The sequence below is a fragment of the Callorhinus ursinus genome, unplaced genomic scaffold (assembly GCF_003265705.2).
Source record: "Callorhinus ursinus isolate GAN/ISIS: 27379988/994484 unplaced genomic scaffold, GSC_fseal_2.0 scaffold8, whole genome shotgun sequence".
NCBI classification, from domain to species: Eukaryota; Metazoa; Chordata; class Mammalia; order Carnivora; family Otariidae; genus Callorhinus; species Callorhinus ursinus.
The window spans coordinates 2,780,817-2,795,393 of record NW_027397070.1 but is presented as its reverse complement, the minus strand read 5'-3'; the positions used below and the strand labels follow the sequence as shown (position 1 = coordinate 2,795,393).

At 49.7% G+C, this 14,577-nt stretch overlaps 2 protein-coding genes and 1 long non-coding RNA gene across 3 annotated transcripts in view; 2 read left to right on the top strand and 1 right to left on the bottom strand.

Moving 5' to 3' along the window:
- The window catches only part of LOC141373233 (uncharacterized), a 121,068-nt gene that overhangs the window by 59,135 nt on the left and 47,356 nt on the right, over positions 1-14,577 (bottom strand). The window lies entirely within an intron of this gene.
- LOC112822515 (granzyme B-like) lies at positions 1,312-4,588 on the top strand. The gene is made up of 5 exons (XM_025870224.2): positions 1,312-1,512; positions 2,500-2,647; positions 3,114-3,249; positions 3,456-3,719; positions 4,306-4,588. The coding sequence occupies exons 1-5, from the start codon at positions 1,452-1,454 to the stop codon at positions 4,474-4,476; spliced, it is 780 nt and encodes a 259-aa protein (XP_025726009.2). The 5' UTR covers positions 1,312-1,451; the 3' UTR covers positions 4,477-4,588.
- LOC112822519 (duodenase-1-like) lies at positions 11,293-14,016 on the top strand. Its single transcript, XM_025870228.2, is given in 6 exon segments — positions 11,293-11,347; positions 12,476-12,617; positions 12,860-13,007; positions 13,191-13,454; positions 13,825-13,840; positions 13,843-14,016. Coding segments are annotated over 6 exon segments (768 nt in total). The 3' UTR covers positions 13,986-14,016.

The window sequence follows — 14,577 nt, the reverse complement described above, 5'->3', positions numbered from 1 at the left end:
AAAAATAAAATGCATTGCTTAGGTAACAGTTTATAGGAGATAAGCAAATAAGTGACATTTTTCCTTTCTACTTTCCAAATTTTCTCAACGGACATATATTACCACTATAATCAGAAAGATACTTTTATTTTTTAAATGTCCACAACTGGGCAAGCTAAGTTCAAAATAGTAGAGGTTTGATAAATGTATTTGATTTGATAAGGAGGATATTTACTCCAGAACTATATATTTTGATAGATAATATTCCTCGTAGAAAAATTGTAAAGGGCAGAAAATGTAGTGATGGAAACTTAAATCACCAGACTCTACCCCTCAGAGATACTTAGTTGTTCCTTAAACAGAACTGGGCTTAGCTGTTTAGAAACAATGGCCCCTCACAACCAATGGTAGTAAGATCAACAGCAGAGTTTACTTAGCAAAAGTGAGTCTATTATGTGCCAACCTTGCTATCTCAGAAGTGTGGCTCTCTGGACAGAGGACAGGGATGCTAAAAGGACAATTCTTGGTCTTTGTTTGCCCGGCATATTTTCCCACTTCACATGGTATTAGCAGTCTAGTAATGTGAACTTCTTTTGGGGAACCAACCTTTTCCCAGTCTTAGTTCATGTGGCTTGGGTGGTTTGGGCAGGACTGACCCCAGTCTACCCAAAGGAGGAATGACCTAGGCTTCAGTCAATCAGTGGATTCAATGTCTAAGGTCAAGGTGGTTCCTTAACTTAAGTCAGGTGTCAAGTGCAAGACATTTGTTAAAAACATTGACAAAATAGGTGGACTCTATGACTCTGAGCATTTGTGATTTAAAAACAGATGTTAAAATCCCTAGAAAAGAAGATGGGGTGATGAATGGGTTGCCCTATGGATTTAGTAGCTAGTGGTCATGCTCTCTTACTGTCTTGTGCATCCCTCTACCATGGTGCTGACCATGCTGGAACCTGGTCGCTGCTGTTTCTGTCTCCTCCACCAGAGAGCCTGCTCTCTAAGAGAAGGAGACACATCTCTGGTATGTTGAGTCATTCAGACAGGGGGCCTAAACACACAGCTGCTGAAGAAATTACGCTGATGGGCTTAGCAGCATGGAGCTGAGGCAGTGGTGGCCCTATCACTGGGGATTTGGGTTTCTGGGCTCTAGAACCCATCCAGGTTGATACCACATCCTCCAGTCCCCACCTTGTATGCTCCCTGTCCTATTCTGGGCTGGAACGAGTCGTCTGCTCTGAGTCAACTGGTGTGGGTTCTGATGAGGTCACAGCATGATTCTCCCACAACCACCCAGAGAACGTCATCCGACAGAGGGGTGGGGGCAGGGAAGCTTTCATAGAAAGCCTTCTAGGTTGAAACACCACAAAACCAGAGGGGAGTTCAAGGTCAGTGAGCCCATCTGCACCCCGTTCCTCTTCTGGGAGCACAGAGGAAGGACCAGCAGCCCCGACCTGGGCAGCTTCCTGGGAAAGATGCAGCCACTCCTGCTCCTGCTCCTGCTGGCTTTTTGCCTGCCTTCCGGGGCCAAGGCAGGTGAGTGACCACCCCCGACCTCAGAGGCCCGACCCCGTCCCACAGTGAGCACAGCTCTCCTGTCCCTTCTGCACACCCCTGATCCACCTTTCCACCAGGAACATTCTGCACCCTGCCTTCATCCTGCCTCCCACTCTCAAGTGGGATGCTGCACAAGCTACCAGCAGGAATGGGAGGGCAGAAGGCTTGTCTCCAGAAGAGCCAGTGGGTACTGCCCCCTGCCCATTTGCCATCTGGAAATGGAACTTTCCTACCAGTGCATAGCAGAGGGTGAGAAACTGGAAAAGAGAACCTCATAAATCCTTCTGCAGAGGGCAGAGCAGGCCTGGCTTTCTAGTGAGATGAGCCTGGTGCTTCCCACAGCATCTGCTTGGGAGAGAAGCCCAGGGCTCAGCTGACCCAACACTTGGACAGACCCCGGTCCCCAAAAGACTGCTGTTGCCTTGGCCCTATCCCAAGGCTCCTCATCCCTCTCTCCAACTCTGCTTTTCTTCCCAGGCTGTTAGTGGCTCTCCTCTTTCAAACATGACCTTGGCAGACCTAAACTTCTCTGTTTTCCAGAATCCTAGCACCAGGGGCCCTACCAACATTCATCCGGAGGCTCCCTGGGGATCCTTGCCTTCATGAAGCCAAACAGCACTCCCTAGGTACTTACTACCTTACTACCATGTCAGGCCATTGAAATAGGCCATGTCAGACAACACCTACATAACTAAACCTAGGTCCTCGCCACTGGAAAAGACTTCACAGGATGACAGGGGCCTTAGAAACTTGCTTGAACCAAAGCAAAGTCAGGAGAGGGATTGTTCAGGAGGCTCTAGGACGTCACTATCCCTATGACAGGTAGGCTCCCCTCCGGCTGTGTGCAGAAGACAGATACACAGACCAAAACCCTGCCCTTCCCCCTCCCATGCCCTCCCAAATCCAGGCCGTGCCTGCCCGGTGCATTCAGTGGGTACATAGGAGCAGAACAGAATTTTCCCTCAGGAGAGATCATCGGGGGACATGAGGCCAAGCCCCACTCCCGGCCCTATATGGCGTATCTTAAGATCGAGAATAAGAATGAGCAGGTTTCGTGTGGTGGGTTCCTGATACACAAGAATTTCGTGCTAACCGCCGCGCACTGCCACGGAAGGTGAGGAGGGACCAGCAGCCTGCACCGCCCTGAAAACCCCGGCCCAGCCCAGAGCCCTGCTTTCTTCCCCGGGAGCTGTAAGGAACACGTGAGCCAGGAGGGCTCCTGAAAGGGGGTGAGGGAGGGCAATTAGGGGGTGGGAAGAGGGGAGGCCGGGGCCAGGTGCAGGAGTAAGAGAAGAGCTGGGACATGCTTTGGCATCAGAATGCAGACTAATGCCATTTCACAAGTTTCTCAGGGTAACTGACCCCTGAGAACCCCTGACACAGTCACCAATGGCTCCAGAACCCTACCTCAGCTGCTGAGAAGCAGAAGGCACAGACAGCTCAAACCTGGGCCCTCCTATTGCGTCAGTTTCCCCATCAACTCCAGGCCTGCCCACCCCAACTGCCACCTGCCCTTCACAGCCCCTGGGGCTGTATCCTGTGACTTCACACCCCCACACCGTACTCTGCTCTCTCTGCAGCTCCATCAGGGTCATCCTGGGGGCCCACAACATCAAGAAACAGGAGAGGACCCAGCAGGACATTCCGGTGAGAAAAGCCATCCCCCACCCAGACTATAATCCGAAGAACTACTCCAACGACATCATGTTACTGAAGGTAAGGAAACCTCCCTGCTGCCCTTGCTCTCCTGGGTCCACACTGTTTCCTCTTCCCCCTGGGACCTGTCCCCTCCCCTCCTTCCCACCCTGGCCGCCTGACCAGTCCCCGTGGCTCAGGGCAGCGAGAAGACGGTGCAGCCTCATCAGGGTGTCCAGGCCCAAGGGCCACTGGCTGAGCTGGACTCTCTTGCCTCTTCCCATCAGCTGGAGAGAGAGGCCAAGCAGACTGCAGCGGTGAGACCCCTCCGCCTGCCCACCGGCAAGACCCGGGTGCGGCCAGGACAGGTGTGCAGTGTGGCCGGCTGGGGGCGGGTCAACGCCAAGATACGCACGTTCTCAGATACTCTGCAAGTAGTGAGGCTGGCAGTGCAGGAGGATGGGCAGTGCAAATCCCTCTTTCCCAGTCATTACGACCGCACCATTCAGCTGTGCGTGGGGGACCCAATGGAAGAAAAGTCTTCCTTTCAGGTGAGACTGGGGGTCTGCTTAACAGGGCTCTGGGGACAGGGGTGTTTGGGGAAGACCTGGGATCTGGAGACCTGAGAAGTGACCTTTTTCCTGAGGAAGAGAGGGGGAGCAGCCAGAGATGGGGCCACCCAGGCCCTCTGCCAGCCTGCCGAGGGCCTAGGATGAATCCAAACGAGGCGCTCCTGCAGAAGGATGAATTTGCAGCACTCTGCCCTGTGCCTGGCCCCCCGATGTTAGAAAACTTGCTCCCTGGACGTGCAGTGGTGAAAACCAGGTGGCTCCTCAGAGCTGGCCCCCACCTGGGTCTCGGGGCTCATCCTCCATGCTGAGTGTCAGCCCCGCCCACCTGCTTCCGGGGAGGCCCCTAAACAGCAGGGTGAAGCCAGCAGTCCTGCAGCAGAGGATCTGGGACCCGGGGGAGGAGAGGGAGCTGCCACCTGGGGTGAAGCGAAGCAGTGACAAGGTCCGGCCCTGTCCTGCCCTCCCATCTCCCATGGTGGCCACGCAAGACAGCCTTCTCAGAGGGGCTGGGGAGGGCAGGGGCAGCAGGACAGCTGACTCACTCCTTCCCTCTCTCTGCCCACAGGGAGACTCTGGGGGCCCTCTCGTGTGTAACAGTGTGGCCCAGGGCATTGTCTCCTTTGGACGCCGAAATGGGACACCTCCACGGGTCTATACCAAAATCTCAACTTTCCTGCCCTGGATAAAGAAAACCATGAAAAGCCCCTACCTGCAGGAACCAGACTATTTGCTCTAGAGCTGATCCAGAATCACGCTGCGGAGGGTGGCAGGAAAGGTGCCAGCAATCAAATAAATGTCTCTTACCTGAGTATCAGCCATCAAATAAATGTCTCTTAACTGACTGTGAAGGGCTGGTTTCTTGTTTATTCATTGACCATACACCGGCATCAACTCTGTGCTTACAAGGCCAATGACAAAATTCTGCTGTTTTCTGCTTCCTCTTCTCCATCCACCCCCCAACTCCATGCAAAGTTCCTTCCAGCTCTTTCTTACCTACACCTGTCTCTCAGAGCCTGCCCTTCTGCCAGGGCTGAAGCTGAGCACCACCAGGAGAAACCATGAACCTCTCTGGGCCTGGGGCTCTGGGTGAACTTCTTACCTCCACCCCCTGTGTTCTCTGGCAGGGAGGAAGGGGGGTAACACTGTGGGTCCTGGACACCAAGTTGGCACAGTCTAGGGCTACAGCTCAAGGACACAGCCCTACCCCACTGGGAAGAAGTGACAGGGACCTTCTCAATCAGGACACTTGTCTCCCACAGCCAAGGAAGCTGGCATGGAGAGGGGCCGGGTCTCTTGAGTAGCTCTGGAGTCTCACCTCGAATGAGTTCCCTTCCCTGACCCCTTCTGAGCTCAGAGACCAGCTCAGCCTCTAGTCTCCTGGCTGCCCCCGCTTACCACCGAGAGTGTTCAGTGGCCACCAACTCCTGTCCCCTCCAGACAACACTGATCTGAGCTGGCCCCTGCCTCCTATCCCTTCCACCTACAACACCCAAGCTCCAGCAGGGCCTCACCACTGAGATGCCAGCCCAGCTCATGCCCCGACAGAGAGGGGCATCAGAGGCACCAGCCCTGAGAGCACCAGACAGCGTCCTTGGAGGACAGGGCTGGTGGGGTGGCTTTCCAGAACCCTTGGCCTTATCTACCACCTGGCAGGGCCAGCTCAACCCCTCCCATCCAGCTCAGTGTCTCCCTATGTGTCAGGGTCCACTGGCTGCCTGGTCACTCAGTAGCCTGAGTCCCTCTGAACCTGTCCCTCTGGTCACTGCCAACCTCTAGGCTGAGACTCCCTGCTGGCCACCGTGGGCTATATCAGCCTTTGGACTTCTAAAGGAATCCTCTGTGCAGTAGGACTGGAAAGGACAATTTTTTCCATCAACTAACCAGCAAATACTAATTGAGCACCTACTAAGTGCCAGGCATTGATTGGACAGAATGCAAACTCTGAGCCTAGAGTGAACCTGACACTGTTGATTTTCACCTAAATTTCTAACCTCTTCTCCCTCCTTCACACGAGTCCATGTGGCCTACGTCTCTGTGGGAAATCCACAGGAAGCAAGTATTTGCAGTTATTTTTATTGCTGGTTACAGTTTGTATGAATATTATCACATGTGACTCTAGAACAGCAGTTTATGGGATTTGGAAATGACTTTAGTCGTTTAGTTTCTGGATGTGAGGTTACTAAACTCTGTTTACTGGAGCATCCTCTTCACCTAGGGGACAGGGCAACCTTATTTTCATTTGCTTCAAAAGCAAAAGGTGTAAGGGGCGCCTGGGTGGCTCAGTCGGTTAAGAATCTGCCTTCAGCTCAGGTCGTGATCTGAGGATCCTGGGATGGAGCTCTGCATGGGATCCCTGCTCAGCGGGGAATCTGCTTCTCCCTCTCCCTCTGCCCCTAACCCCCTACCCATGCTCACTCACAAGTGTGACTCTCTCTTTCTCACAAATAAATACATAAAAACTTTTTTAAAAATAAAAATAAATAAAACAAATTTTAAGAAATAGCAGGTATGAATGTCACTGTACAGATTCAAATGGTAGGAAAGACCACAATATTCAATTGCCTAAAGGCGATCTAAGATTGACTCTAAACACCCATCCAATCCGACGAGCCAGAAACAACCTCTGTCATGACTGCAAGCTCCCACCTGTGCAGACTCAAACTAGAATCAGAGAGGCTCACATAGTCTAGAAAAATGGAGAATCGCCTCTGTTCTTCAGGCCACCATGATTCCTGCTGCATGCACAAAGCGCAAGATTTTCTAGACTCTTCAACACTCAAAAGTCCTGGCTTGGAGGCCACACACGGAGGATGTGATTTCTTGCTAAACAAGGATCTCCCTCTGTTGGACTCGCCTCACAAGACACTCCCAGCAGCCACACCTCCAAGGTTTTGCCACGAGTGTGGGCACTGCCTGAAAGCTGAGCCTAAGTTCCAGCTCTGGAGTAGTACCTTCCTGCACCAAAAACACACAACACCACACTCTTCTGTGACATGGGGTAAATACTCTGGGGTCATGTAACCCTCAAAGCCATGCGCCTTCACATCTTATGCACAAAGCCTGAAGCAACACCATCTCTTAATGACCTCGGGCACTTTTACAAGGGAAGAGCAATGAGGTCCCACAGCTTCTGACTTGGAGCTGAAAAAAAAAATCTGGGCATTTAAGGCATACTAAATTCCTTAGTTTAAAAAGTTCCTTTTTTCCTTGATTAAAGGTTCCTTGATTTAAAAAGACAAAAAGGAAAATGCAGGAAACAAAATTAAAAATACTATTTTTTAAAGTTACCCAGCCACATACATATTCAGTTTAAGTATAACCTTGACTTTGAGGAAGTGGTTCTGTGGTTTAAAACAAGTTTGAGCACACTTGCTGCAGTCTCTCATCCTCCTTGGAGAAATTGGGGAGAGACAAAATCCCAGGAAGGTGTAGGAACTGACTGAAGGTACCAGAGTCAGGACAGAGCCTGGACTGAGCCCAGGCCTCCTGACAGCCAGGCCAGCAAGAACCCTTACATGTTTTCTAACCCCCACTCTGTGATGAGCTTCTGCTCAGACAGCCCCCTGGAGAGAAAGCCTCTAGGCTCCTGTGGAAGCCATTCTGTGACAAGTACTCAAAACATCTTCCTTGGCGAGCTGAAGTCTACTCATGGGCACATTTGGATGGAGGTAGGGAAGCACGTTAAACACGTCAATTCCTTCAAATCTCCTTTGTCTGGGGAAATAGCCCCCACTCCCAGCTTTGAGGAAACAATTCTTCTCGCTTAAAAATCTGTCATGAAAATTAAGAAATGGGGCTCCTGGGTGGCTCAGTTGGTTAAGCGTCTGCCTTCAGCTCAGGTCATGATCCAGGGTCCTGGGATCGAGCCCCGCATCGGGCTCCTTGCTCGGCAGGGAGCCTGCTTCTCCCTCTGCCTCTGCCTGCCCCACCCCCTTTTTGTGCTCCCTCTCTCTCTCTCAAATAAATGGATAAAATCTTTAAAAAAAAAAAAAAAGAAAGAAAGAAAATTAAGAAATAAAACAAAACAAAATAGCTCTGTAGTGACCTCAAGGAAACGCCTCTCTTCCCACCAAGATCTACTGCCACCACCCCTCCTTCCCCACAGACTCACTGGAAGAGTCAGGTCACAGTGTGACTGGAGAGAGAAATGCAAAGCCAGCTCCTGGTGGCGGATAGACCCGAAGGAATGCCAAATCTTCTCATTTGTTTCGGGAACATGTATTAGGATGGCTCCGCCTTCCAGTACCACTCTTTGTGGTACTTAGAGAACTTACAGGATTTGTTACCTCTCTCTATCCCACATGACGCTGCTTTTGACCATGAAAGAAGTACAGCTCTAAGTTCCTTTTTTTCATAGGCCTGTTGCTAGATGACGTTTCATACCCAGAGTCAGGTAGCTCAATGAGCCTCAGGTAGGACAAAGGAAGCCACATCTAAGCACATAAGAGTCAAGTTGATATCTGATAAAGACAAAAAGTTGAAAGTAAAGGGAAAAGAAGATACATTCATTACTTTGGAGAAACAACAATAAGAATAGTAATGAAAAAAAAAAGCATTACCCACCAGAAACAACAGAATCCAGAAGACAGTCAAATGACATTTTCATTTTTTTTTAAAGATTTATTTATTTTAGAGAGAGAAAGAGAGAGTGCGCGCACAAGCAGGAGGAGGGGCAGAGGGAGAGGAGAGAGAATCTTCAAGCAGACTCCCTGGTAAGCATAGAATCCCATGCAGGGCTCAATCCCAGGACCCTGAGATCGTGACCTCAGTCAAAATCAGGTGTCAGCCACTTCACGGACTGAGCCACCCAGGTGCCCCTTAAATGACATTTTTAAACGGTTGAAAGAAAAAAAGGAATAGGCAACCTATTTTTGGTATTTAACCTGGAATTCTCTATCCAGTGAAAATAGTATTTAAAAGGAAGGCAAAATGAAGATATTTTCAGAAAAACAAAGATAAGAGAATTGTTGCCATCAGAACAGCATTGCAAAAAATACTAAAAGCAGTTCTTGAGGCTAAAGGGAATTGATCCCTGTTGAAATCAGAAAAAGAAAAAGAGAAATAAATGTGTAAAATGTGACTAAATATAAAAGACTTTATGTAAATTTTGTTCAAAGATAATTATTTAAGGCAAAAAATGCTTTTGGAATTATGATATACAATAAAATGTAGGACAAAAATAACTCAAAATGTGGGAGGAAAATAAATGGAAAGACATCATGACAAGTTTCCTATATGAAGGGGTATAACATTAATTCAAAGTACACTGTGATATGTGAGGAGTTGTACTGTAATCCTACAGTAAATGCTAAAATAATATATACAGGTATAAATAAAAGCCACTAAAGGAGACAAAATGGGACACAACAAAAGAGGGCAGGAAAAGAAGGACAAAGGAACAAAGAAGAAATCACACAAATACAAATCAAACCCCAGTAAGACATTCTTCAACCAACCCTATCAGTAGCTCCACTAAATGTAAACAGATTAAACACTCTAATTAAAGGGCAGAGATTACTAGTCTAGATAAGAAATGCAAGAACGAATTGTGTGCTGTTTACAAGAGAGACATGTCAAATATAAAGACATAGATAAGATGAAAGTAAAGTTATAATGGAAAAAATATATATCCTGCAACACCAATCAAAAATTTTTTTAATTTTTTAAAAATTAAAAAAATTAAAAATAAAAAAATAGCCTTGTCCACGGAGTATGCTGTTTAACTTTTAAAGGCAGTCCCTTCATGCCAATGTCCACCTCACCCTCCTCAACCTGCTCTGATAAATTGCACCGACTGCCCACTCAGTGGAGGCCCCTGTCTCCCTACTTGAGCTCTGATATCAACTACTAGGCCAGTCCCTTATGTGAACATCCTCCTCGTATCACTTGGGTGTCCACGTCCTGAGCTAGGCTGCCCTCTTCACCTCACATTTATTCTGCCATCCCAAGCTGGGCTGCCCAGGGCAGGGCATCCAAGCCCATGTGGGATAAGGAGAGTGTCCACATAGGAAGCCCGGTGTGGGCACCTTCCTCACCTCACACAGGCTTGGATGCCATGCTCTGGCTCACTGTGGCTCCCCATCCTGCCAAAATTGCTATGGGCTTTATTGCTTCTTAAAGACAATTGGGATCAAGATGTTTAGAAGTGACAATATTTTCAGTTCCATGACTCCCCTCTATATCCATTATGGGGAGATGATCAGAATAACTTGTTTAGCAAATGGTCCAGGGATATGAGAAATATAGTTCTCCAGACAGTAGTGTGAGGATACTGTTCTAGCTCCCTGGCATCCATTCCCACTTCACATGGTATCAGTAGCTCATTAAAGAGAGTAACATTTTAGAGAAAGCCAAACCTCTTCCATTCTCAATACATTTGGTTTGGACAGAGCAGACCCCAACATATCCACAGGCTATGACCTCAGTTTAAATGAATCACTGGTTTCAAGTCCTCTGACCAACTCTACCTGCACCTAAAGCAGTATGGCAGATTGTCCTCTGCGATGGTTGCCATTGTATGTCTCCCATCCCACAGGCTCTTCCTACATGACTGAAACACTCCTCCCACTTAGAAGTGGTGTCTATGCCCCTTCCTTTTTAACCTGGGTGGAGGCTTTTGATAGCTCCAAGCAGTGGAATATGGTAGAATGCAATGCCATATGACTTCAAAGTCTAGGTAACAAAAAGAACACAGCTTCTGCCTGGCTCTATGTTGGGGAGATGCTCGCTCTGGGGAAGCCAACCATCATGTCTCGAGGAAGACTGAACAATCCCATGCAGAGACCACATGAGAGGACCTCATAGAGAGGAACTGACAGGCCCAGAAGACAACCAGCACCAACCACTGGGCATGAGTGAGTGAGACTTCAGGTGATTCCAGTCTCCAGGCTTCAAGCCTCCCCTGACACCAAGAGAAGCACAGGAGAGCTATCCACACTAAACCCTGACACCTCGCAGATTCACGGGAAAGATAAATGGTGGTGATGGTGGTGTCAATGCTGTCGTTTTAAACTACGCAATTCTTCAGTAAGTGGAGCAAGCCCTCTTCAACATTACTCCCACACCATTCATTCAGTCCATCCCTCTATCTGTGGCCCTCACCATCCTTATCAGATCACTAGTGATTTTGACTCCTCCACCAGAAGCAAGGGATCTCACCTCCAGTACCCCTGAGTTTCAACAAAAGGGGGCTCAATGAAGGATCATCCTGATAGTCTAAAGAGAGTTAAGGAAAAGAAGACCTTCTTGGATGTATCATCAAGAGGCTCAGGTTTCTGCAGCTCAGGGCCCTGCTACTCATGGATGCAATGTCTTTAACCACCCCACCCATAGCCTGTGGTTCCTGTTCTCAGCTGGTGTAGTCAAGAGCTACCAGTGCTGATGTGGTGACTGATAAGTTATTTCACTCAGGCCAGGACTTGATCAGACAGCAGTAGGAGGCACTCAGAGGAAGCCTTATCTGATAAAGACTACAACACCAGAGAGGAACGTGGGGGTTAGAAGACTAGGAGGAAGTACTGGCAACTCCAACCTGAGCAGCCTTCCCGGGACCATGCAGCTGCTCCTGCTCCTGGTGGCCTTTCTTCTGGCCCCTGAGATTGAGACACGTAAATGACTGCCCCCCCCCCCAACAGAGGCCTAACCCCATCCCACTGTGGCACAGCCCTGCTCGGGTGCTATACTCAGGCACATCCTAGCCCTGCTGAGTTTTGATCCCGCATCAGATCTGCCAAACTCACTCAAAGATGGGCAAATCTGGAGCAAGATAAACACTCAGCATGAACGGCAGGGCAGAAGGCTGTTACCCAGGGGGAACCGTAGGTCCTATCCCCTCCTCAGGTCTTACCTTTGTTATCTGGAAATTGGGTTCTTATACAAAGGCATCTAGAAGAATGTTGGAAGGTGGGAATGAGAAATAATTAATCCCCCAGGAATTGGCAGTTTGGAGAAAGGGGCTGGCTTCTGTAGTCAAAGCAAGGCCCACTAAATTTCTAACTCAATGTCTTAAGATCTATCCTCAATCTCCCCCCAGTTCTTCAAGCTTTGTCGTTCTTATGCTGCCGAAGAAAGAAGCCAAGGACCCAGTGGGTCCCAGAGTTGGTGGCATCCTGGTCCCTTTAATACTTATGTTTGGTAATTTTTCAGCCACAACGGGCACAATGGCTTTGGCAGGCCCCATATTTTCTCGTACTTAGAACCGCAACCAATGCTTATTCAGAAGCTAATTGGGAGCCATTTCTTCATGCAACTAAGACATTTACTGGGCACCTAGTATATGTCAGGCTCTAGCGAAGATCAAACACAACCCACAACACAAACATGAGCATTTTGAGCTCATGTTCCAAACATTACAAATGAGGAGCAGCTCAGTAAGTTCTGGAAAACAAAAGGGGAGAGAGAACCCAGATACTATCGGGGAAAGGATTTTCCAGGATCTGTGGGGACCTCACTGCTTGTTTCAAACGTAAATTCCACCTGCCACCATATGTGTCCACCGCAGGAATTAAGGAACAAGGACTGTTCTTCTCTCTGTTGGAGGTAGAATCTGAGTCTTGTGGGTCATTTGGCAAGTCAGGAATGCTGTCTGAGGAACCCTTCTTGGTTGCTACTGGTTACTACAGACCCTGCTCTCTGCCACCCCAACTCTTTCCCTCCTGCTTCAGCTTATCCCCATCTCCCCTTCTCCAGCCTTTGGCTCCATGAGCACAGCAGTCAGGGTAAACTGTTTCTTTCAGGGAAAATAATCGGGGGCCATGAAACCAAGCCTCATTCTCGTCCCTTCATGGCATTTCTCCGGCTCCAGAATCCAAATAAAATCTGTGGGGGTTTCCTTGTACGGGAGGACTTTGTGCTAACAGCAGCTCACTGCAACGGAAGGTGAGAAGCAGCGCCTGCAACCCCACCCTTCTGTTAACTCCACATGGGGATCCCTCTTCCAAGAACTGCCACCCAGCCTGGGCTGCCAAGAAGCAGAGGGTACAGAGATGCTCAGCCCTGGTTCCGCATCCCCTAGAATTCCTCTCCATCCCAGTCCTGCCCTGACCTGAGCTGTCCCGTTTCGTCCATGGCTTTTGGGCTGTATGTCCTGTGACCCCACTTCCCACTCACTCTCTGTGCAGCTCCATCAACGTCATCCTGGGGGCCCACAACATCAAGAAGCAGGAGAGGACCCAGCAGGTCATTCTGGTGAGAAAAGCCATCCACCACCCAGACTATAATCCTAAATGCGTCTTCAACGACATCATGTTACTGCACGGAGGGCCCTCGGTCCACTGGTTCTTGCACACTTTATTCCTGGGGATTTTGCATCCCCTGTGGCCTCATTCCTGTCCCTCCTTCCCGCTATGACATTTTCATTTATCCCGGGGCTATGAGGAGGGCAACCCCATGACTCTCCCTAAAGTCTTTGTGAGCCATCGGTAGGTTAGAACTCCTTTCCTCTGCATTCAGCTGGAAAAGAAGGCCCACCTGACCGCCCATGTGAGCCCCCTCGGACTGCCCAAGAGGAGTGCGCAGGTGTGGCCAGGAACAGTGTGCAGTGTGGCCGGCTGGGGGCTCCTCAGCATGAACAGCACCTCTGGGGCAAGGAAACTGCACGAGGTAGAGCTCGAAGTCCAAAGGGACAAACGTTGCATCTCACGCTATAAAAACCTCCACGACAGCACAACCCAGATGTGTGCGGGGAACCCAAAAAAGAAGAAGTCTTCTTTTAAGGTGAGATCCCCAGCATTGTCCATGCCCAGCCCTGGGACAACCAAGCTTTGAGGAGAAGGGACAATGAGAACTAGCTGTATTTCTACGCCCTCAGCCTTTCTATCCAATCCAATCTCTGGTCCTGTCTCCCTGGTGGGGAGGGGTGGGCGGACTGTCCCACAGCTACTTATGGGCAGAGGCTTTCTGAGGGAGAAAAGGGAGGGGATTATCGGGGCCAGGCTGGAGCTCAAGGACCAAGGAAGGCCACAAGGCTTGCCTTGGCCCTGATCTCACCCACAGCCCCCTAACAGAGACCATCTACCCCCAGGGGCGGTAGGGAGGACAGGACCGAGAGAAAGCCCAACTCAGTCCTTCCTCCCTCTGCCCACAGGGGGACTCCGGGGGCCCCTCGTGTGTAACAACGTGGCCCAGGGCATTGTCTCCTTTGGAAGACCAGATGGGAAACCTCCACGTGTCTACACCAGGACCTCAAGCTTTTTGCGCTGGATAGAAAGAACAATGAGATGCTTCAGCCTGCAGGGACCGGACTGACGTGCCCCCAGGATCAATCTGTCCATCTTCTCTGGAGCAGAGGCCAGAACTGCACTGGGAAAGGGGTGGAGAGGAGGCCGCCAGGGTTTAATAAACTTCCACCTCTTGAGTGGAAATGAGATTCCTCCTTTATTCACCAAAACATGTGTTAGTTACCCACTGCGTGTCCAGCCACCATCTGTTCACATTCCTCTGGAATAAAGTCATGTTGCTTTGATACCCAGCTCCTTCCAAATACACCTCCCAGCAGCACCTCCCCCTGCCAGGCTGAACGTAAGCTCCATCGGAAAAAGGGAGACACTGCCCCAAGAAAAATGACCTTCTCCTAGAGGACCCTCTTATCTCATCCATATTGCCCTCCTACCTCATCCCACACCTACACCCCCATCCCATCCTTCCCAATACGACAACATAAAGGAATCCACATTTGGAAGGAGAACCACCTAAGAAACTCTGGGATAGGGGATCACTTCATCCTAATAGAAATAAGCGGGAAGATTCTGCAGCACTCCCTTCCCAATCAGAGTGGCAGCTTGGGAGCCTCAGAGTTTCTGGAGGGCCTTTCGGTACTCCCAGGCCTAGCCCAAGGGCT